At 41.0% G+C, this 24,275-nt stretch overlaps 1 protein-coding gene across 1 annotated transcript in view; it reads left to right on the plus strand.

The window, feature by feature from the left end:
- Positions 1-4,610: 4,610 nt before the first annotated feature.
- TMEM135 (transmembrane protein 135) overlaps positions 4,611-24,275 on the plus strand; it is a 160,204-nt gene continuing 140,539 nt past the window's right edge. The window contains exons 1-3 of the mRNA XM_063394454.1: positions 4,611-4,911; positions 14,984-15,111; positions 20,546-20,638. Coding sequence (XP_063250524.1) covers positions 4,771-4,911; positions 14,984-15,111; positions 20,546-20,638 — 362 coding nt within the window. The 5' untranslated portion in view covers positions 4,611-4,770. The remainder of the gene's footprint in view (positions 4,912-14,983; positions 15,112-20,545; positions 20,639-24,275) is intronic.

Below are 24,275 nucleotides of genomic sequence, written 5' to 3' on the forward strand. Positions count from 1 at the left end.
AGGAGAAGAATAAATTTAATCCCTAGCTTTTTTAGCAGCAAAATATTTTCAGTCTGGATTTCATAAGCTTTATGATGGAGGCATGAGACAATTGCACAGATGGCAGGAGAACAAACTGAGCGATAATAACAATGAGAGTCAAAGAATGGGAAAAGCATGAAAATAAGTGAGCGGAAAAAAACCCTACTGGTGGAAAGAACACATCTTATCAGACAAGAGAAGTTACTTCCAGAACCAAAATGCAGGCACTGAGAAAGGCACGAGTAGCAGGGAAAAGTTGGATCCCTTGTCCCAAAGGAGAAAACAAATAGCAGAAAAAAAAGCACACAAGCTGGAAAGCAACAGGAGGGAATGGAGAGGGCAAAGCATTTCTTCCAAGTTAAAATGTTTCCAGATTGTTCTGATATTTAAAAATATTTAGAAAGAAGATTTCCCAGATCCCAATGCATTTGGAAGGCAAAACCGCCTGAAATGTCAAGTCCCCTGGTTGGCTTTTTTCCTCAGTTTATTTTTTTCTGCCTGATTTTGTTCTAATTAGTTAAATGCTCTGCCTTGGATTCCTGGCTAGGCCGCTGATAACTGCTCAGCATGAAGGCAAGAGAAAAATCTTCATACCTTCAGTTACTCTCACAGGATGAGATATGCAATTTACTTGTAGATACCAGACTTAGCAGCTGTTGAATATAGCAGCAGAAAATGTTTCAAACTGTGAGGCTCGCTAAAACCTGGAAAGGAAGGGACTACTTTTTTTCATTGAGCAATTGTTACCCAAGCCATCTGCCTCCCTAATATAATCAGTTATCATCTGCATGGGTAAACCAAAGGGTTGCTGTCCATCAGTTAAGGTAAAGAGTGAATCTGGCCAGGGACTTGTACTGAAAGCTGCAGTCTGTTAACCCAGCTGCAAATGGGTACATGGGCAACAGGAACAGAGTCTCAATGCAGTGAGATGCTGCCACATTGCTCCCTTCTGGGACACAAGGTGTGGATCCCGGGACATCACTGCTGTCCTAGTTTAATGAGGCTCATATTTTTGTCAGCCTACATTTTTGTTCAGACACATTGGTATATTTGACACTGCTGCATCAACAAGGACCAGGGACTAAGCTGAGCAGTCTCAACTCCCCCACCATTCATGCTGTTTAGCAATTAGCTCTCTCCCTGGCTTGGTTTCGGTACTGCTCTGGTTAGTTCTCTCCAAGGCACCTGGATATTACAGGGCAAGCTCTGAACACTGTGTGCCACATCACTTGGCTTTATGCCACAGGATTCACCACTAGTGTTTGTTTAAGCAACATTATAGACACACCCTGCTATTCCCAGTATAGAGCCTTGTTCATGCAACAAGGAGCATTCCTGAAAACCCTGGGTACTTATTGGGGCAAAAGTAAAGATCGTCAATGTTTTATTTTAATTCATGAGATTCCATCCTTTTCTGAGACTTTTTTGTTCCTATTCCAACCAAGGGTAGGTTTCCCAGGGCAGAGTAGCCTGGGGTGGCATCCAGTACCAATTGGACCATCAGCAGTATTCCCATGTGGCTTCACCCCCAGGGCTCCTTCTCAGAGTATTGCAACCCCATGGAAAAAGGCCCGGAGCAAGGTCAGGACTGTGCTGCTTTATCAGGGCATCATCAGACTCTTCCTCAGCTGACCCAACAGGAGACATGCAAAAGTCTTAAGTTCTGAGCAGGCAACTCTTCAGCCAGATCAAGGGTGCTGCACAAATGAAAGCACAAACTATCTCGTTGCATCCTTCTCTGCCAGTTTTGCTTAACTTGACCTGGGCAAGTGGTCCCAAAATTAGGACTGTCTGCAAAAACGTGTGTCAGCTGTGAAATCATCTCCTTGTGCAATTACTATTGTATGTGCCATAGCTCTCTGCCTACAAATACAAAGCAGCAAGCAAGCCTTAAGCGCAGAGTATTATCAAGGCCAAAACATGCAAGCAAAGAGAGCCAGAATCCATAACTTAGGCAATAATTGCCTTTTCTGCCCACAAGCAGTGTTTTACAGAGTATTACAAAAACAGCAAGCAAGGCACTAGGTCCAAGCCAAAGTCCAGACAATACTGTAGCAGGTTATATTGCCAAGGCTGCTTCCCTGCGAGGGTCAGCACACAGCAGTATTCACTCCCCGAGGCAGCCACGGAGCTGCAGCTGCAGGGGAGCTGTACCCCAAGACTAAAGCTGAATTTTAAATTATCTCTAGGGCCTTCTATTAGATTTTAAATACAAACTGTCATAGACAGAGTTCTACCTAAAGAGAGTTGTTTGGTCAGACACGCTTGACTGAAATAGCATAATTGAACTATTTAGGCCAAAGATTTCCTACTGCAGATTTGTTGTGAGTCTCCAAATAGTCTCTCAGTGGCCCCAAGTTCTGTGCATCATCTAACCTACCCATGTATGGGCTGCTAAAATTAAAATGCAAGTATATTCTTGCACCCACAGCAAGCTCTTTTGGAATAATAGTAAAGGAGTTTGCAAACTCAGTGACAAATTTGCTCTATTTTTTGGGAGTAGTACAGGATGGTCTCAAGTCTGATCAATGAAGTGAACTCTTCAACAGGACTATTTGGAGCCAGGCTTTAAAAGGATGGAATTTTCTTGCTGTGGATCTGTTTTAAGTGTGCATTTAGCTGGAGGTTAGTTTGCTGTTCTTCCTATGGCTTTCAGGATGTATGTCCCACCTAGGCCTTAAAACAATCTCTTCTTGACTTGACCCGAGCACAGGAGATAGAGTGTACTTGCTTCAACAGGATAGTTTGTGAACTTATTTAACAGAGACACAAGTAAAATCCCCAGGTACTGATATATGTTGGAGTCCAGGGCATCCCTCTGGTGGCCCTGGAGGGTCAGGGACCCTGTCAGAGGGGTCTGGGACCCAAGCAGGAGGTTTGGAACCTGTACAGGGGGGTTTGGAGTCTGTACAGGGGGGTTGGAAACCTTGGCACAGAGCCAAGGGGGAATTACAAGTCTCAAGATTGTAAAATGAGTAGTAGTTAGTCATATCCCTAAAATAACAACATTTCAAGCTGGATCCAGATGCCAGTTTTGCAATCGAGCTGTAACTGTGTCATCAGTCATTGCCTTCATGGTTTTGTAAAAACTCCATCATGTCCAAAGGTGATTAGGGGACTGAAGCATCTTTCATATGAGGAAAGGCTGAGGGACCTGGGGCTCTTTAGCCTGGAGAAAACTGAGAGGGGATCTCACCAGTGTCTATCAGTATTTGAAGGAAGGGTGTCAAGAGGATGAAGCCCTGATCTTCTTGGTGGTGCCAAGCAAGATGACATGAGTCAATAGGCAGAAACAGATGCACAGGAAATTCCACCTGAACCTGAGGAAGAACTTCTTTATTGTGCAGTGACCAAGCACTGGAAAAGGCTGCCCAGAGAGGTGGTGGAGGCTCCCCACGGGAGATATCCAAAAGTTGCCTGAACACAATCCTGAGTGATGTGCTTTAGGGGGGCTGCTTAAGAAAGGAGTCTGGATGAGATGACCTCCACTGGTCCCTTTAAACCTTAATTAATCATCTCCCTGGCTGGCCATCCTGCCCACTGCTGTGGGAGCCACTCCCTATGCTCGTCCCCTGCAGGAGTGACGGGACACAGGGGACACCTGGGATGTTGCATGCGTGTGCATTTTTTCACTTTGCTGGTATCACTGTTCATCATTAAAGAGCTTCTTTTTATGAAGACTTTGCACTTAATACACAGTTCTGCATGTGGACACACGCAGATGCCAACCTACTTCATAGCAAGTTTACAAAACTCTCCAGTCAGCCTGGAACACTCTAACCACAGGAGCCGGACCTTAAGTGTGTGAGGAGGCCGCTCCAATTAAGACAGGAAACAGCGTTCGACTTGATCCAGGGGCTCAGGAGAAGCGGGATGACATGAAAACCAGCAGGAACAGGGCTGCACGGGCGGAGTGAGCTGAAGGAGATGTCGCTGCCGTCACAGGCGGCGAGCAAACTGCGAGATGACCTTTAATTCTGAGCTCAGCGTAGACTCCTTGCCCTGCACTGAAACCTCTCAGCACCACGATGAGAATCAGCCGAGTCGTGCGAGCTGCCCTCGCCACAGACATCCCACGATCCGTACGGCTGCGATTTGGAGCACACCAAGTACAGAAACATAGCTTCGTGCAGGCACACAAGTGCCCGTGCCGCGACGAGCGTGTGACAGGACACAGGACACACGAAAGGGACACGCGCGGGACACAGGGGACACATTCGGGACAGACGCGGGACACAGAACGCACGGGACACGGGACTCACATACGGGATACCCAAGGGCTCAGGGGACACACATAGGACACCCCAGGCCACGGGCACACACGGGGGACACACGGGGGACACACGGAGGACACATGGGGCACACACAGGGGACACAGAGGGGACACACACAGGGCACACACGGAGGACACAGGAGGCACACAGGGGGCACACACGGAGGACACAACGGGCACACACAGGGGACACAGGGGACACACACGCCCTCAGCGTCGCCGCCCGCCCCCCCGCCCCGCTGCTCGCGCCACCCCCGGCCCCGGCCGCTCCCCGGCGGCCGCGGATTGGCTGCGGGCCTCACGCGAGCGGCGCGCGCGCCGGGCGGGGGGCGTGGGAAGAGCGGCGGTGCCCGCGAGTAACCCCGGCGCGCGCAGCGCCCCGCGCGACCTCTTCCCCCGGCACCGGCGGTGACGCGGCGGCCGCGCGCGCCCCGCGCCCCCTCCCGTCCCCTCCCCTCCGCGCGCGCGCTGCAAAGATGGCGGCCCTGAGCAAGTCCATCCCCCACAACTGCTACGAGATCGGGCATACCTGGCACCCGCAGTGCTCCTGGGCTGTGCTGCACGTCACCCAGAGCGCCCTGGCAGAGTCCCTCCGCATCTACGGCACCCTCTACCTGGTGGGTGTGTGTGTGTCTGTGCGGCAGCCCGGCCTGAGGGGGGCTGGCTGAGAGGACAAGGGCAGGAGGGGTATCAGAGAGGGGGGAGCCTGGCCTTGGTTTTGCGTGGGTACCAGGGCGCAGGGAGGAGCCTGGCCTGGGGTGGAAGTGGGCTATAAAGGGCACGGTGGGAACCTGGCCTGAGCGGAGGGGGAAGGGCAGAGGGGTGTTTTTGGGGAGGACAAAAGTGGTGCCGTGGCGAGGGGAGTCTGGCTTGGGGTGGCAGGGAAGGACATAAGGCATATTAAGGAAGGGAGGCACGTCCAGGGTGAGGGGACAGGGTTATGGTCGAAGGCAAAGGGCTGGAGATAAGTCAGGGGGGCAGCCTGACCCTGGAGTAAAGGGGAAGAATCGCAAATAGTGTTTTGGTGTAGAGTCTGGTGCTGGGGAGGAGAGGGATGGTGGTAGGGTCGTTTGGTTTAAGGGCTGGAGGGTTGTGTGGTGGGGAGAGCCTGGTGTTTGAGTAGGGAAAGGCATAACAGGGAGAATATGTTGAATCTGGGCCAAGTAGGGCAGAGGAAAGATACAGGGGTGGTGGCATCTGGAGGCATAACATACTGTGAGAGGGTTGGTGCTGGTGGGTAGAAAGGCATAGGCACAGCCTGAACACTGTATTTTCATCATCTTCCAATACCTGTGATAGCTGAATAAAAAGCTTTAGTGTTTGCCTGGGAGGCTAGCATTGTGTCTTTGGCAGTAGCAAGTGTAATACACGTGTGTTGGTGACACCTTTGTAATCAGTGCTTTAAGATCAAGGAGATTCCATTGCATAATGAAGCAAGACCAAAAAAATGCATCAAGGCTAAAGGAGTGTGAGTATTCAGAGAGTATCCTACAGGTGAGGTATCTTAGCGTGAGTGTGCAATTAGACTTGGTTATATCACCTCAGTAGCAGCTGGCACATTTCCAGCAAATTAGGGTGTAGATAGAAGAGCTGGGATGTGTTTGCATCATCTGTGTAAACATATCCTGAAAGCCAAACCAAGCTGGAATCGCTGCAGGTGAGCGCTTCTGTCCCCACCTCTGTGCTTCTCCTGCAGTGGTACCCTGGGGGACTGAGGAGTGAGCTGGCCACCGAGCTGCCCCCAAGCTAACTTGACTGAAAGAAGCACAAGTCATTGAGTCTGCACCAGTGGTGGTGCAACAAAATTATTAAGCTAGGTAATAAATAGAAGGAAAGGAGCAGGATGGCAGCATCCTGACATAATTCAGTAAAGCTCCCATTGAAGGGTTTCTTGAGTGAAAATTGTGATGACATCCATTTGTATGATAAATTAGTAGCTAGTAGCAGTGTGAACCTAAGGAGTTGTCGTGTCTGACAGTGAACATTTTCGCTCAGAACTGCCACAGACAGGAGTGGCAGCTGTTGGTGGGAGCAGACAGCGAGCTGTATCATGAAACTAATACAGAGAACATTCTCTCTTCTCTTCCTTTACCCAGTACTATTTTGTTTGAATCTGCTTTCTGATGTAGTTTGCTCTGTAGGAGCATAAATACTCGTACCAGCAGAGCACGGTTCTGAAGTGAGCCATGGGAGGTGTAGTGGTGATCTTTCAGGTCTGGCTAAAGGTGAAGCATCTCAAACAGTTCTGTAATTAAATCAAAATTCTCCAACAGCCAAACCTGGTCAAGAGATTTCCTGCTTGTAGCTCTGTTATGGTTCACTCAGTTGTGCAGTCACGGGTTAGGGGGGAAGCTCCCACTTTTTATTTCTTTGAAAAAAAAAAACAAACGTAAAAATGGAAAATGTTTCCTGATCTGTCTTGCACTGTGACCCTGTAAACAGTTACATCTTGTAACAAACCCAAAGTGAGGTGGGAACCTTCTCAACCAATGTCCTGCTGTTTTGCAAAACTTCTGCCTGACTTTTTACACTGTCTTCTTTGCAATTTAGTTTAGCTTCTGTTGGATTTTTGTTGGTAGTATTTAACTTGACCTGCCAGAGTAATCTAAAGCTGAGCTGCTATCAGATCTTGCTGCTGTCTAAAGAGAGAGGAAGCACTTGCCAGTCTCTGCTTCCAGATGCATAACTGTACTTTTTCTTAGTGTGATTTTGGACCTCATCTCTCCATGAGCTAACCCAGAAGAGATTACTTACTCGGCTTTTAGCTGGGGTAATTTTCAGATACACTAATGAATTGAATTGGATTATTAAGCAGGACTTGATGAGCACTAGAACTTACTAGCACTGTAAGGTAGAGAGGAAAAGGGTGCAGTGTGGACTGCAGAGGAGGAAGCAGAAGCTTTGCACATTAAGTAGCTTGGCAGGGAAAGAACAGTCTTGAATTAAGAGTCATCACAAAATTCATTCTTTGGTGGACTTACAGCTGTGCTTGAAAACCTTTTATTTGTAAATGAAATACCACAGTTGGACAGCAGAAATGTTCAGGATCGTATAAGGGGATGGACTTAAGTTATTTTGTCTTTATAGTTATATCAGTGAGTGTTCAGAATGTTTCTGGTTGTACTTAGTCCTGGTCCTTTGTAGAGCTCAGCAACAAAAAATGCACTTCATTTTTCTATGTCAAGCCTCTAAAATGGCTTCTGATTGTTCCTCCTGTTGCTACAAGCTAATAACTAAGGAAAGGAGATGAAAGAGTTTCCTTTCACAAAAGCTTGTGTGGAAATGAATGAAAATGAATAGATGAGAATAAATAACCAGAGATTGTTCTCGGAGAGAACATGGTTAGGGAGTTACAATCCAGAGTCCAAACTTACAACAGCTTTACCCCACATGTCTTAAATGCTTTGTTTGTCTATGGTCTGTGGGAGACTGATGGAGCTGAATTAAGTGGTGTTAGTGAAATATTGGCTGTCAGTAAATGACTGCATAGAATCCTTGCTTTTAAGTAGGGCTGTGCTCTTTGTTTAGTTGTTTGGTATTTTTTTTCCTTCTGTTCTTAGTAATTGTGCTTGAGTATTATTTTAGTTGGAAAAAATATAGCCTTGAGACACCATATTTGCACTGTCTTTATTTTTGCTCCAGTACAAATGGACTGCTTTAGTGAAAATAGGCTTCACATCTAAACTGAATTGTCCCTCTCCATATGAACTGCCTGACAGGAATGTCCGTTTTGTAATTAAAGCTGCTTGTGTTTTCACAAACCAAATGTTTCTATATGGAAGTCTTATGAAACCCACTTAAAAAAAAAAAAAAAATGCTTAGCATCTATACATGCAGAAGAACCCCTAAACAGTCTTTCATAAACCTTGCAATTATACTTTTTGAAAACTATTTGCCTTGATATCTTGAAACTTCAGTGAAGAAGTCTTTCCTCAGAATTTGCTGTGCTTTCTTCCATCTATACTTTGTTTTTACATTAACCAAAGCTAAACAAAATGGGAAAGTGTCGTCTTGTATTTTCAAAGCTGAAAAAGTCAGACTTCTAGAAAGTCACAGAGGTGAGGAGAAGAGAATGATTTAACAGGGAAATTGCATGGAGTTGGGAAAAGGCTGGAGTACTGTCTTTGAGTCATCTGAGCTTTCATTTGCCAAGATCCTGTTGATTTCACATGGTTAAAGTGCTATTCATCACATGCATTAGAGCAAAGTCCTCTATTTCCTGGGGATTTGTACGTTTTAGACATTTGTTTGCTGCTTGTGCACAGTAGATAAATGTGCTTAGTCATTTTTATGAAGTCCTTGTAGTGTATCAGAGAATCTGATCAGGTAGCATTTTCACCTAATCTAAATAAGGTAAAAATTGTTTGTTTGCTACTTTGTAGTAGCAGTTCTAAAACTCATCCCTCTAACCTTTTGTCTGTGGGATGGCAGAGTCACTCATGCTGTTCACCTTTCCTTTCTCTTAGTCTAATTGTCTACTCTCTTCGCCTAATTTAAGACAGGCTCCCTCCCTCACTTCCCAACCTGACCTCTGTCCTTCCCCTTTCTCATTCAAACACAGTCTTCCTCTCCCCACCTACATCTCCTGCCCTTCCTTCCCAGCACAGCCCCTTCCTCCCCTGCTGCCCTTCCTTCCTGCTGCTAAAGGGCACAGCCGGAGCACAGCCTGAGCACTGGCCCAGCCTCACTCTTGGCTTGCTCCTGGCTCTGGCTCCAGACTCCTCTCCCACACAGATCTGCTGGCACAGAGGAGAGGAGCAGCAGGCCCAGGGCAGTGTGGGTGCCAGCAGGTCTGTTTCAGACGTCCTCTGCACTGAGGGATGGCTCAGCCAACTCTTTAGAACAGATGTAACCTGAGTCTGCTGCTCTAGTACAGATTTTAATGATCCTCAGCCCTTGCTCTATTTTACTGATTTTTTTTTCTTAATTTCTTCTCATATTCTTTTCATGCTCATTTTCTTACTTTTGATTCTCATTTTGGTTTCACTTCTAATATTTCTTCATACTTGTGCCATATCTGCTTCTTCCTGTGCCTACAATAACCTTTGGGTTCTTAGAAGCCAATTGCTTCTTTCTCTTTCAGAAAGGTTTTTTCCACTTAGGATTCCAGTGCTGTTGTCTTGCTGAACCCTGTTTGACCCATCAATATCTGTATTCTCTATCTTAATCTCCATTCTTTATTCTGTAGCCTTTCTAGGAATAGGATAGCATTGTGTATCATATTGTCAGAGACACAATCAGCTGTTGTATCAAGGTTTTTTTCTTCCTCTACAATGTCAGTGGGAGAGACATTTGTAAGAATACAGCATGGGCCAGGGAGTTGCAGTGCAGGCAGCATGTGGCAGCTGGCAGGTCACTTCACAGCTAAATCACTGTTGGGCTGGAGGCAGCAACAGCAAGAACAACGCTTGTGCTATTGAATTATTTTGAAAACAGTTATAGGTAAGACAGAATCCCCAGCCAGAGATCAAGGTGGAGTGTGAGTCTCACATCACTTTCCTGGCTGTATGCACATTGCTGTAGGATTAGGCCAGAGGTTGTTCCCAAGGACAGATGGTGCACATTGGCTGTGCTGCTGCTTCAGGCTTGCTTTGCATGCAGCTTTCCTTGGGAGGGCTGTTTGAACTGGTCCTGAGCAAAGGTGGGGAGCCAGCTAACACTAAAGTGGATCCCCTCTTATCTGCTAGCACAGGTAGAGTTTTCCTATCATCTTTCTGAGGTGTGCAAGAAGGCTGTACTGCCCAGATTGTAGTCTAAAATGCTCTAGAATTGCTGGGTGTACTAAGATGTGATTTTTCCTTGTTTGTGCTGCAAACTATTGTGTGTTTAGAAGTAGAGTGGGAAGACTAGGGAGGATGATAGTGTTACTGTGGGATATGCTTCTGGATGCCAGCTTGGATTTCTGGGTTAGGCTGTGAGTAATCTTTCTTCTGTCTGATCCAGTACCTAGAATTACTGTGATGGTGGAATGTGATTGCCTTCTTTTGGATATCTGTTCACCTTAGTGCTGTGCAGTGTCCTGTGTCTCTCTGCTATGTTATGAATGACATGTAGGTCACTGTCTTCTTGCCTTTAGATTCTTCTGGAAGCTGGGTTAAATATGACTAAAATTAGCCTAAATGTTAGTAAAGTAAGAATCTGTGACTTCTTCATTCCAGGCTGTGATCATTCCACTCTGTTCAGACAGCTTTTGGGCCGTGATAAAAAAATTCTTTCATAAATTGAAAATAAAAATAGTCTTTTGCTGAGGTGCTGGGAATTTAAACAGAGTCATATAGTGAATTTAGGTGAACTGAAAAATTTATGCTCAAAGATGCGAGGGGTAACCAGGAGCCTGCATCATGGTAATGTTGGAAATCAGGGAAAGCCTCAGCCTTGACTGACAAGGCGAAGATCTTGGTAAAGACACTAAAAATACTGAGAACTAGCAGGGACTGTTTATCAAGGAATAAATCTATTCTCTTAAGTTGGTACAGCTTTATAGTAGAGTGCAGGAATTTCAGGGTAGGAGGACAAGCCTTAAAAATTATGCTGAGTTAGATATTTTAAGTGGAATAAAATATAGTCTCCAACTCATCTCAGTAGAAGGAAAACAAATAGTAAAGATAAGTTGTCATGGAATGAGAGTGATTCCAGGCTTCAAGAGAATTTATATGTCATTCAAAGAATACATGTGTACTGTTTGTTTCTTTTTTTAGTTGGTTGGGTGATATGGAAAATTTTAAAATATCCAAATCAAAACAACTCAGCTGACTAATGGTGATCCCCATAACATCTTGCATGAGACAGAGCAACTCAGAGCAGGAGGGAGGCACACATTCTTCTTCCTCAGAGTATTGCAGGAACTGAGTTACGAAATTAAACAATCTGGAAGCCAGGTTTTGTAATCAGTGAAATCAGGAAGGCACAAGCTAATAGAAGAAAAACAAATCTGAGTGTTTCAGAGGATGCATGAGAAACAAACTGCTAATTTGAACAAGTGTCTTTCAAAGCCGAAGTGTTACCTGAAGGCATTTTGAGATTCAGTTACTCCAAAGCACTTAAAAATAATTTTTATTAAACAAAGGAATAATGTTGTTGTAAAATTTGTAAAAAAAATGCAAATGGCTCTAAAAGAACATATAAATAATTGAATATAATTATGAAAGAAGTCTGACGTCTATTTGTTGCTCTACCTGCCATTTGAGTAATCTGAGGTATTTTCTTAACTGTTTTAAATACTGGGGGTTGCTTTGGTTTTAGCATGCAACTTAATTTATAAGCTTTTCCTTGCGTTTTTAATGACTTGTGGCATACAGATGTAAACCATGTGCACAGTTGTATTGATAATCTCTAAATTTACATTTTAAAGGTGCCTCAACATGTCAGATAGTTGTGCTTAAAATGCTGTTGAACTCTGCTTTCCTAAAGATTTGACTGTGTCTGCATATTTCTATAGGTTTATTTTAAAAAAATTCTTATTTCCTTTTTCTTTCCCTCTTCTTCTTTAATAAAACTATTATTATGTGGTTGATTTCAGCTCGATGTTGTGAAGGAATGAGAGATGGTAGTGCTTGCTTCCGTTTTCCATCAGTCAGTGTTGTCTAATTCCACCAAATTTTGATGGAGGGTAGTCCTTGAAGTCTTACACTTTGTACAAACTTAGGGCATGGTTAAGGAGGATGGAGGAGGGAGAGACAAAAATGTTGTACACATGCCAGCCTGTGTTTTTTTTAGCCTGCTGTGTAACCTGTCCGACTGTACGGTGGTCAGCCAATTACTGCATTCATTAAGTCAAACCATGCTTTGTGTGCAGTGCCTCTTGTGGAATCTGTAGTTCAGGGCTATAGGTGAGGATTGTGGAGACTGGAGGTGAAGCTGAGGTTATTGTGGTTGGATGATGAATGCTTGTAGGCGTTACATGGCACATCATAAAAATAATCAGGCCTGGCTGGTGCCTCCAATCATGGCAAAGCTTAGGTTTGAGTCTTGTGTTCCTTTTCTGCTGGAACATCAATGGATTAGCTCAAATCTTACAGTGGGCTATGTAGCTGCGGTTTAGGGATGCTGTTGAAATTGTGTATTCTTTGCATGGTTAGGATACAATAAATAAATTCTGACTTTTTTAGATCTGTGGGGCTTAACATTTTTGTATCAAGACTAAATTAAAAAGAACAAGGACTTGAGTAATGATATTCCACAAACTGAGATATCTTGAAACTGGTGGACAGATTTTTTTTTTTAAATTACATTTTTTTATGTTGGAGAGTCAAAATGCATTTCTGTGAATTCTATAGTTAATGCTAGAAAATATTTTTTCTGTTTCTTTTTTAATACTGACCAGGCTTAATTTTTTTTTCAATGCATCTGTTACCATCTTCTTGGAGATTATTTTGCCAAGGAAGTACCTGCTGGATGTCCTGATGCCCTCTCCTTCCATTTTTTCTGCTGCTGACATCCACTGCTGAGCCTTGAGCCGTGCATTTATTTTAAGAATTTGGTTTTTGTCACAATGTCCTCCCAGCTGACTTGAGTAAAGTGTATCCCAGTAGGAGCCATTAGCTGCTGCATTCTGACATCAGATTTCATAATCTTTCTGCACTTTAATAATACTTTTTTGAAATATGTGGCAATGATAGGGACACCAAAATGGTATCTAGAAATATCTGTTATTTTTTCTATGTAATCACATCACTGGTAATAGAAGAACTCTATAGTCTGCTCTTGCCTGCTTTTAGCCCTACACAATATTTAGCTTCGTTGATGTCTATAAAGCAGTTAAAAAATTTAAGCTTGTATAACCTGCTGCTTTTTTTTTTTTTTTTTTTGTGTGTGTGTTTTGTTTTGGTGAGTGTGCATGAAACTCTGTTGCTCTCACACATATTTTTCTCTTTCAGTTAGTGTGAGCAATTTTCTTTGGAATGGCTTGTGTGTTATTGTTTCTGATTATTTTCTGTTTTTTATTTGGGAGTAGGATCGTAAAGAGAAGAGAAAGCGGAAATTTGCATTAATCTAATGTATTAGATTAGACATTACAGAAATAAATGTTTTAATTTGATTTGACATTAATTTATAAGATACCAATCTTTCCGTGTTGCACTTCTTACACTTTGGTCTGAGGGAGCAAGGCTTCACACTTAGGTAAAAGGGCTGTGTTCTTGAAACAAAAAAAAGTTATTTTGTTCAGTGTTCATGTCCTTTCCACAATACAGGAGAAATAGCTGAGTGGGTAGCAACTAGTTATCCAGCATTCAGACTACGTCAAGGCTTTCCTTCAGCAGAAAGATTACTGGATTGCATTATTGCCTAATCCATTATGCTTAAAGCAGTCTTGACACTTGATTAAGTAATGTGTAAATCTGTTTTCAGAGGTCTGTTCATGCATGGATTTCTTCTTAATCCTTAGTTCAAGCTTCATTTTGGAAACAAGATTTTGGCAGAACTTTCCTGTGGTTAGTTTTAGTAGAATCCTCAGCCCATCTCTAATTCTAAAACATCTATTTGCTACTCAGTGGACAATGTTTGGGAAGAATATCTCCCTCTCACAACCACAACTTTGAGATGTGTTTGCAGTATGGATTTGACTATCTTTATTTTTTCTCATCAGCAATATGAAACTTGCTCTGTTTGGAACTTCTCTAAGCATTGACCAAAAACTCCAGCCGGTCTTGAGGCTCCTGAGGAGATCAGTGCAGATAAAGGCAGTAATGCCAGTAGAATGAAAAAAGGATGGAATCTGTTCACAGTGCACTCAAAGTGTACTTTTGTGGAGCTGTAAGAGCACCCAGGCTGAAGGGACCTTGGGAGGTCCTGAGGTTGCTTGAGGACTGGCCTAGTGAAGTTTCAAGGGTCTCCAGTGGTGGAGAGTCCACAGTCATTTTCAGCAACCTCCTTCAATATTCAGCCACCCTCAAATGAAAACATTTTCTTTAGGACTAACCAGAGGTTCCTATACTTGAGCTTGTCTGTTGCCCCTTGGCTTAGCCCTGGGTACCTTTGAGACAAGCCTGGTTTTCTACATCTTCCTGTTAGCTAGTTGCTGAATTCCTGTCGACAAAAAAGTTTGAGGACCTTTAGTGTTTGAGTCATTAAAGAAGCTATTCTTTATAATACCAGGGACACGCATTAAACGGAAGAAAAAGAATATTTATTTTTAGATTGAGCCTATTTTCTGCTATGGACAGTTTTTTAAATAGTATACCAATTCTAGAAAATATGTTGTTCTCCCAGCAGATGGTGAACATTTTTGAGAACTTGCAGTTATTTAATTTGAGTAGAAAACCTTTAAAAAGACGTCACCAGACACTGTGTAAGGCATGTATTTGGATTACTTCAGTGATATTCTGACCATAATTATGTGGTTGTCCAATTGTCTTGAAGACAAAACTCTGTAGATATATCACATATAAAAGTTTTGATATCTGGCAGACAATGTTTCTGACAGTTATGGTCAATGGTAACAAGGTAATAAAAATTCCTCCTATACTTCCATTTCATATTGCTTGGTGTATTTCCTGGTATAAATATTTTAACAGCTGGAATAAGTTCAAAGGAAATCTTTGTGGTTTTGTTCATAAAGTTTAAGAGGCTTTGTTTTACTGCTTAAGTGGGCATACCTCATTTTCAGTTACTCTTTTTCTTTACAATGTGCAAAAAGTGCCTAACTGAATTAAAGTTTGTCCCCCAATTTTTTCTTCCCTTCTCCCTCAGATTGCAGCCATTCTCAGGAAACGAAAACTTGACTATTATTTGTACAAACTCCTACCTGAGATCTTGCAGTCGACTTCCTTTCTGACAGCAAATGGGACCTTGTATATTGCTTGCTTTTGCATTTTAAGGTTGGTATACTATCCTAAAAATGAAACGTAGTAAAACTATTCTTGTGCAACTTTTCAGTTTGTATAATTATTTGTCTCTTTTTGTAATAGGCTTATTTGTAGTATTTTGAAACAAGAAAAGCTACAGCAATCACCTTGATTTCTGGTTTTACCATTTGAATATGAAAGTTTGCTTTCTAAAAATTACTTTATTCTCATTTTTGTAATCTTCTAAATGAGTAAAAAAATAAAGGAATTCACTTTGCTTCTTTTTCTCTGTTTTATGGATTCCAAATACATTGTTGCAGGAAAATCAAATAGATTCTAGAGGGGAATTAAAAAAGCCTAATGTTTCTTTCCTAGAAATAATAGATGTAATTTGATATTGGTTTCTATTTTCCCGATGCAGAGGCTGTGATAATTTTAAATTATACTGAACTTTATCCAGCCATCCAAGTTTGCACTTTTCCTTATGCTCATAAATAAAGGAAATCCCAGCACAGCCTCTGGGATTCTGTAAGACACAGACTGGCTCTGAAAAATGAGTGTAAAGGGCACCTCTGTTTTCTGTTTCCAGCATATATTTCAAGTAACTACCAGGATAGTTAAAAATGAAAAGTTGCTTTTTATTAATATGATTATGCTTTTATTGTAAAAGATGTTTAGACACGTAAAGCCTACAGTAGCTATGAACATTTGAATGTTAACTTACAGCACACTCCAACAGCCCCTCTGAAATATAAACCTCTTATGCCCTACTTCTAAATCTGTTTAGAGGCATCTAAACTTTCCTTCAAAGCTGAGGGAGAAGGTAGAGAAGAAGAGGAGCTGGCTGAGGAGCCACGGAATGCTCTTCAAGTAAATAATTCTCAAAGTTCAAAGCGAATCTATAAATAATGAGCTCTAAAGAATATGATGTTTTCTAGGAATCTAGGCTGTATTAATATAGATTTATCTTTATTCCTTTGAACTAGAGTGCTCTTCCTTATTCCACCATGTATTTGCCTGTGAATCTGCAGTGCTTTACTCCAGTGCTGTAGTTAAATGTTACTCTCTAAATTAAGCTGTTATGGGTATAAGCTGTATGGTTTTCAGCAGTTCCTCTTACAGAGGATGTTAGCCATCTAACAGATCAGTGACTGTGCCTGTGCTAGTCAGTGAAAGGGTAAGAGATGAGCATCTTACAGGCCAGTTGGCTTGGCATCACTTTCACCTATGTGGGGCACAGCTGTCGAAAGCTGTTCTAACCTTTAGAACAGCATGACCACATGCAGACTGTGTAATAGAAATGCTGCCTAGCCCAGGTGTCCTCCAAGGCTCCTTGAAGCATTGTTTGGGTTGACCTAGGTCAGAACCATGTAAAGGACAATTCCAATGATTAAGTATGACAAGGGACACATGTAAATGCTTACCCTGCCATTCATACAGCTGTGCTGCTCAGTAACCAGCCAGCATCTCGGGAGGTGTATGTGCTTTTTCTCTTGCAAAGAGATGCCTGTGAGGGGTAAGCACCTGCAGCACAATCCTTGCTGACAAAGTCTCTGCACACTTCCCACCACCTGCAATTGCAGGACTTGCAACTAAAAAGTTGTTGGCTAGAGTGCTGATTGAAACTGGTGAACTGAAATCACTAATAGAGGCAAACCAAGTGTTTAAGGCAGCCATGGTAATGGTGCCTGTTGAAGTACGTGAATGTCCAGTTATAGTGAGAATTTTCAGCTTTTCTGTTGAAAATGAAATTCAGAGCCTCACCAATTAAGTGATCAGGATATGCAAGAGCTATTAAATGACATTTTAGAAAACAATGAGTAACATGATTGTTGGAGAAGGAGTACTTTCCAAACTTGTATCCTTTGAAGAATGAATATGTACCTTGTGATGATCTGCTTGGTGCATTTTTCCATGAATTCCCAAGTGCCTTTGACAAGAGTGCTTGCTAGGACTTGTCAGGAAGAAAGGTCTTCTGTCTTCCAGGAATTAGTAAATGATTAGCAAGTAGTTAATATATATGGAACAAAACAGGGCGTAAATAATTGCGTAGTAGAAAGAAGTTGCCACTGAAGTTCCTGTTATGTCCTTTGTTTTGGATATACCTAAGGAATCTGGAAAAGGGGCTGAGCACTAGTATGAAAGATTGTATAAGGTTATTTATAACCTTATTTTTGTAAGAAATCTAAAACTGACTCTCATCCATTTCAGAAAGATCTGTTGATTAAAATAATTTATGAAATTTGATAAAGTGCAAAGTACAAAAACAGCTCTGTCCTTACTCAGGGACAGGCTTTAAACTAGCTGTTGTTTATCAGGAAGGTGTTTGAGGATCATTATGGGCAGGTTCTTTGAACAAGTCACTTGAGCACTTGAATATGGTCAAGGAGCTGAGTGAGTGGTGTTTGGAGAAAAAATGAGCCCACAGCAGGAAGCTGAATGAATACATGACACCTTTACAAACTGACCTCTGTGTGCCTTTTTAAGAGTTTCTCCTAAGATCATAATGTTAAAAAGTCATTCACTTGAAATGTATTTAATATCTTGTATTTAATATACTTGTCTTGCAGCTTGAGCCATATAAGCTTGTTTCTCTCACCTGCTCTTGGGTGGCTGATGGAGGATGGACATGTGAGACTTCAGTCCTTTATTTTTAATTAAATTTGTGTCTTTTTAAATATTTTTTACTGTTTTGATTGAAGTTGTGTTATTCTTTGAATTTACTACTGTATGATCAGTGTACTTCCTTCAGTAGACCCTGAGAGCAAGAGTAATGTTATGTGATTATCTAGGCCAGAGACATTTTAAACCATCAAAGAAATACCAGTACCTCTGTTTCTGTGTAACTGGCCTGAATATTTCTGGGCTTGATATGCAGTCATGGAAAGAGATTGTTTGAGACTGTGAAGATCTACATGTTCTCCATCTGGTTCTAGAAAGTGATGAGATTTGTACAACAGGATATATGCTGCAGTTTTGATATCTGTTTTGGCTTGAAAGGTATATAATAGCAGCAGCAGTAGCTCAGGAGCAGAATTGTCCAGCAAGCCCCATGCAGTTGATTGTTCTTACCCTCCTGGACTTCTAGACCAGAGCAGTCGAGTAAGGGTTTATAGCTGGACATGTTAACTCATATTTATGGTAGTTTCTTTCTTTCAGTTAGGAAAAACTACCAAAACTGAACCTGATGCAAATATTCTCAGGGATGTAAAACTTTAGGCAAGAATGTGGAATTAAAATAATTTCAAGCATTGTTTAATACTCTCATCATTTCACAGGTGGATAAAATTTCAAAAATACTTAAATCCAATGTGAGCAATGACTTAGGCAGTGAGTAGATGTTCTTGTTTTAGGAGAGATTGCCAAGCTAACTTGACTTTTTTTTTAGCTCCTATATTTTGTGTGGTGAATTGGGGTCTATGTACAAGCTGCTCTGTTGGCAGAGCAGTGAGGGTGAGGATCTCTGTTACGGATGTGTGACAGTCCAGCTGGGGGCTGTAATCTCTTCCGCTGGTGAGATCCAGAAGACTGCATCTGTCTGGACTTCAGATGGAAGTGCTGGGTTCCTGTGTTGACAGGCATTGCATCTGTTAAATGAAAGGTGTGATTTTTAGGTTTATGTTTCAATTACATGTAAAAACTCACAAAGACATGGTTCTGTTAGTCTGTCAACTAGAGTAAGTAAGTTTGTCCATGTACAGCTTGTAGATTCAAGAATTAGGTGCATGACCTAAAGAACTCCTAGTTCTTACTCCAATTTCTATCCATAGGGCATGTGAAAATAACATGCAAATAATAACAAAACCTAATTTTCATTTACTTTAAGAGAAGTTTAAGTGTTTCAGTTAGTGACTGTACATTTTTATTTCCACTGGACTTTATTATGTAGAATGTGTTAATGTTGTTTCCAAAATCTTGTCAAACCAAACATGCAAGCATTTGTAAAAGGATTCTAAACCATGCCAAAAGAACAAATTACTGTTTCTTTCCCACAGAAAAGGCATTTGTTCTGTTACTTAACAGGTGTGTCTGGTAAGATGTGTTCATACTTATTAAGATGCTTAAAATGACTTCTCTGAAACCTCATACAGTAATTACTTTCCGAGAGAGTCCTAATAATGAACTTTAGCTCCTGCAGCATTTGGCATTGTCATCCTGAGAAATTATCCTTTTGCAGCCGTGGGAATGAGCAATGTGTGTAATTGCCATTACATCACTTGCTGCTGATACACTGGCTCTCTTTTCACTTACGAACATAAGCTGGCATTGCTCGCTGGTAATGTTATTTTTGCAGAAGTATGAAATGAGGCTGCTCATGCCTTTGACAGCAGGAATGAAAGTGAGCTAATCAGATGGTGTTGATTAATTATCTTTGTTCTCTCTTCTGTGTTGTCAACATGAAATTTTGTCTAAAAAGGTGTTCTCTTCTACTGTGTATGTGTGTTTTGTTTGCATATTTTGTTTGCTGTGTTTTTAGAAGGGTAGACTCCATTGTAATGCTTTGTTTTCTCATTGATAGTGCTTGCCAGCTGAGCAGCATTGATATAATTGAAGTATGGTTATTGTCATGCTACCAAATGTCACAACTCTGACTTTTGTTTGCCTGTGATCAGCCTGAATAAGTTTGAAGGTGCAGGTCTCCTGGACAAACTGAACGTGATGGGTGGCATTGTGTCCAACATACAGTTTTGCTTTCTTCCTTTTATAGTGACCAATTTATAGCAAGATTTTATTAGATATTGCCATTTGTGTAACTTCTTTTTTCAACTATTATTGTTGAAGGAATTTTGATAGTTGAAAATGTGTGGTCTCTGAAAGAAATCCAGATCTAGCTGCCAAAAATGAGAGCTTTCCCAGCTTAATAGGATTGAGAATTTACTGTTGCTTCCACTTGTAGTGTATGGAGTGATTCTTTGGCGTACTGTAAATGTGTATTTTCCTGTTTTTAGCAGCAGTAGATTGTCTGTCTGGAGTGTGGCATGTATTACAATTATTTGATTTGATTTCTGTCTCACCTGACTGCATTGCTACATTCCCAGAGGTAGATCTTCTGAACATCCTACTTGTATTTGGACAAGTAGCAAAGAGATTAGTGGCTATAAGGTCTTTTAGAAGATTTTTCTGTAATTAGGATCTGCAGTTTTTCAAAAATATGTCTTGGAAGACACTGATTTCCTGGAGGAAAAGTAGCCACTTATATGAAATGAATACATTAATGAATTGTTTCAGGTATTTAATGTTTATGAAGCACTTTAGGAACTCCAAGGAGATTTATGAAGCACTTTAGGAACTCTTCTGAGATTTATCCAGCTGTAAAAATACAATGATTAATGTTTATTAGTGAGTACAGATTAATGTAAGAAGACAAAATTAATAAATCATTCATAATTATATAATACAGATAAAATACAGTGTGGTGCATGAATGTTCTGTTTGCATGTAATATGTATGTAAATTATTTTTTCAGGAAGATACTTGGAAAATTCTACTTTTGGTCTCCTGGCTTTGGTGCAGCTTTACCTGCTTCTTACATGGCTATTCTCATTGAAAGGAAAAGCAGGTAGGGTTTGTGTTCATGGATTTTCACCTTAATATAAGAATGTTTCTTGTTTTGGTCATTTGATGATTCATATTGGACAATTCAGTGGGCTTATTTCAGAGTGCTGGAAATATAGTTCATCTGAAATAGTGTCTTTTGCAGCCTTAAATTTAAATCTAGAAAGCTACACTGAAAAACCACTTTACAAACATTCATTTTCACGTTCGTTGTTTGTTTCCCTCTTTAATGTGCAATTGTATTGCTCGGGATTGCCTGATAAAGCTTGGTTGCTTAGGGCATCTTAATGAAGCCATGGTTTTGTTCTTGCTTGTTTTTTTTAAGTATAACTTGAGCAATTTTTGCAATTAGTCACAGAGAGAAAGAATGCTGATGACTTGAGTAAACAATGTGGCATTAGTTAAGATGGAGGAATTAAAGGATGTTGTGGAGAAAACTGTGGGCGAGTTGAAATAATTCAGATTGGATGAAATGTAATGGTACAGAAAGCAAAGCCTTTCACTTAAGAAGAGGTGCTGAAGTTCATTTATCAGAGGTAAGTCCATTATGAAAGCATTAAGAAGGGGAAGAAAGCTCTAAGTAATCCAACGATAGCCTGAAGATGCCATTTGTAATGGGCCCAGGAAGATGGCAGGTGAAATCCTGACTTGTAAGGTTTTATTGTTTGATATTCAGCTGATGTTGATAGCTTCTATAAGCAGTGTCAGCTACAATACTTGCTTAATTTACTATGGAGTGAGATGCTTTAGGCATCTAGTTAGTAAATTTAATTTAAAGAAGAGAAGGTAAGAGAAGGGTAAAGTACAGGATTATTCTTTTTAAAGAGATCATGAAGAAGGTTGTCCTAGGTTACAATGTAAGATGTGCCCAAAGTATGTATTCTATCACCATCTTCAGGAGCTATTGGAACCAGGTGGGGCAGTGTTTCCCTTGCCCCCTCCCTCTGGACTATCTTCTGTTAATGGGCCACCAAGGCCTTGCCCATGACTCACAGGTAACTCCCTCCGGGAGCTCTCTCTGTTTAATGGGCAATCAAGGACCCACTGCAGGACTCATAGAATGAGATCAGCCCATTGTGAGATGCTGCGCCCAGGGGGATGAGCCAAGCATTCCCACCTGGATATAATCTGGGATTTGGGACAGCACAGCAGGCCTTACTCACTGGATTCCCAGAGGACAAGAGTTACCAGTCCTTTCTACAGGATCACTGCTTCAACAAGACCACTTAATCTGGACTGATACCACCACCCTAACTAACAGGTTGTCAGATTGTATTCTGACTCTGTCAGTGGTCTTTTGTGCTATTGCTTTTATTTTATTTTACTTTTTTTTTTTCTTTCTTCTCCCTCTCCTAATAAATTATATTTCTGACTTGAAGTCTCTCACTGGTTTTGCTTTCAAACCAGCACAGAGGTACTAGAGGTGGTGTGAATGCACTTTTGGTTACTGTGAATGTCTGGAAATTCCTTAAGCAGCCATTTAAAAATAATGGCAAATATGTATCATTATGTTTTTGACTCACTGTCAGGCCCGATTCCTGTACTTCAGCTGTGGAGTAAGCAAATCCCATACCAAGTTTTATGTATGTCAAAGTTCTGTCCTTTTAAATGAATGCATTAGCCATAGTTTTTTAAGATTTGGGATGTGTAAGAGTTTCTGGAAATATGGGAGCACTTCTAAATCACTTTTTTAAATGTAACTATAGAGAAAATAATTGTAACCAAGTTACCAAAGAAATTAATAGTAATTTTCATGTTCTCTCTAGCTGACTGATTGTCATCTTTGTGTAATTACTTTTGAAGAGGTTAGATACATTTTAGTTGAACTTTGTTTAGTTACTTAGACTCCAGCACTGCTGTTGGCATCAGAGTATCATTTTGGGGTGAGAGCAAATGCATTTTCTGTCTTTGGTCAGTGATAAGTCTGGCTAAACTTTTGGTACAGACTTGTTACAATGTGAGGCTTTTCTTTCTGTGCAGACTTCTAGTATTTCTAGATAACATTAAAGAGGAAAAAATCAGACTGGTTGTCAATCTGTGACCTTGTAGCTTTCAGAATATTTGTGAGTGGAGAGGTGAAACTGCTTATGAGCCCAAAGCTGTACAAGGTCTTGATATAACAGCAAAACATCTATCAGAAAGTTGCAAAGCTACATTTCTTAAGAGTAACAAAAGGAGTAGACAAATTTCATATTAAATAGATTTTTCTAGACTTTGTGGCAATGTATGAAAGCTGACACGTTAAGAGGTTCTATTAGCATCTGAAATTTAAAAGAAGTGGAAGCTGAAATAGAGGTATGTGGAAATGACAAAAGTAGGTTGGTACGGCATGTATGCAATGAATGATGCTGGAATACTTAATTCCTGTTGTGTTATTCCCCTTTCTGTCAGAATCCATGTATGACTTAAGGTATTTTGCCTAAAAATTCACATTATGTTGGATCAATTAAAGGAAATAAGGAAATGTTGCTATTGCAGTATAACACATGGATGAAAACATGGGGTCATCATTCTTAACGAAAAAAATCATTAATGGATGTCAGAAGGTATTTGAAAGCTATGGGTTTTTTTAAATACAAAGTCGTTTGGTATGTTCTCAGATGGCAACTATGTACAGTGTGCAAAATCCTGCTGCTGACAGTGAAATACTGCTTTCTGATTTCACATCTGTTTGCCTGCTAGCTTCTGTTACAGGCAAAGTCAAATTTTAATAGACTCTCAGTCCCTTAGGAAACTGATGTTTCACATGGAGACGCAGGGGCATTTTCAGTTATCTGCTGAGCAGCTTAGAACAAATTGTAGTGAAAAATCAGGGAAGTGGGAAAAAGTCCTGATTTGAGTTCATAAACTTATCTCTAGCCCTTCAAATTGCTACTAGCAGCTGGCAGCAACATTGAACTTAATCACTTAATCTCTTCCCAAGTGGATACCCTATTTTAAGTACCTCACTGGCATTTGCTTACACAGTGTCCCTGTCAGTCCTGAACTTGGGAACAGCAGACTTATAAATCATATTTTCTTCCAAGTGTTACTGTTCATGTGTGCCAGCCATGTAGTGTGTAATTCATATGTAAGAATAGGAAAAAAAGATTGATAGCTTGGCTAGGTACACTGTAATCCTGAGGAGGAACATGTTTTCTAATGTGTTCCAGAATTAGTTTGATTGTAGTTTGTATCTGTGCAATATATAGTTACAGATTTGCAGGACACTGGCAATGAGGAGGGGAGGTGACATTGCGTAGAAACATCAAACAGATTCAGGAAATGCTCTGCACTATATTATGCTCCTACAGGTCTATAAAGATATAAATGGCACATTAATGTGTCTGTGTGTGTTCTATTTGGTGGCCATAAAATATAGTTGTCCTGTCTATGAAAAGTAGTTTATCAAGATCTGTGGAAAAGGACAAGGGATAAAAACACTTCTTAACTTTCCTGTATCCATAAATGTTTTGTGAGATTTTCGGAAGAATTACGTTATTAAGTAATGATTTGATAAAAATTATTTCTTAGATAAGAATTGGATGTGGATACATAAACATGGAGATTAGGAATCTGCACATTGCAAACATATATTCTATGTCTTTTGTGCCTTACTCCAGTAGGAGGAAGTCAGAATTTTTTCTTTTTTTCTGGTGCTC

The sequence above is a fragment of the Prinia subflava genome, chromosome 3 (assembly GCF_021018805.1).
Source record: "Prinia subflava isolate CZ2003 ecotype Zambia chromosome 3, Cam_Psub_1.2, whole genome shotgun sequence".
Taxonomy (NCBI): domain Eukaryota; kingdom Metazoa; phylum Chordata; class Aves; order Passeriformes; family Cisticolidae; genus Prinia; species Prinia subflava.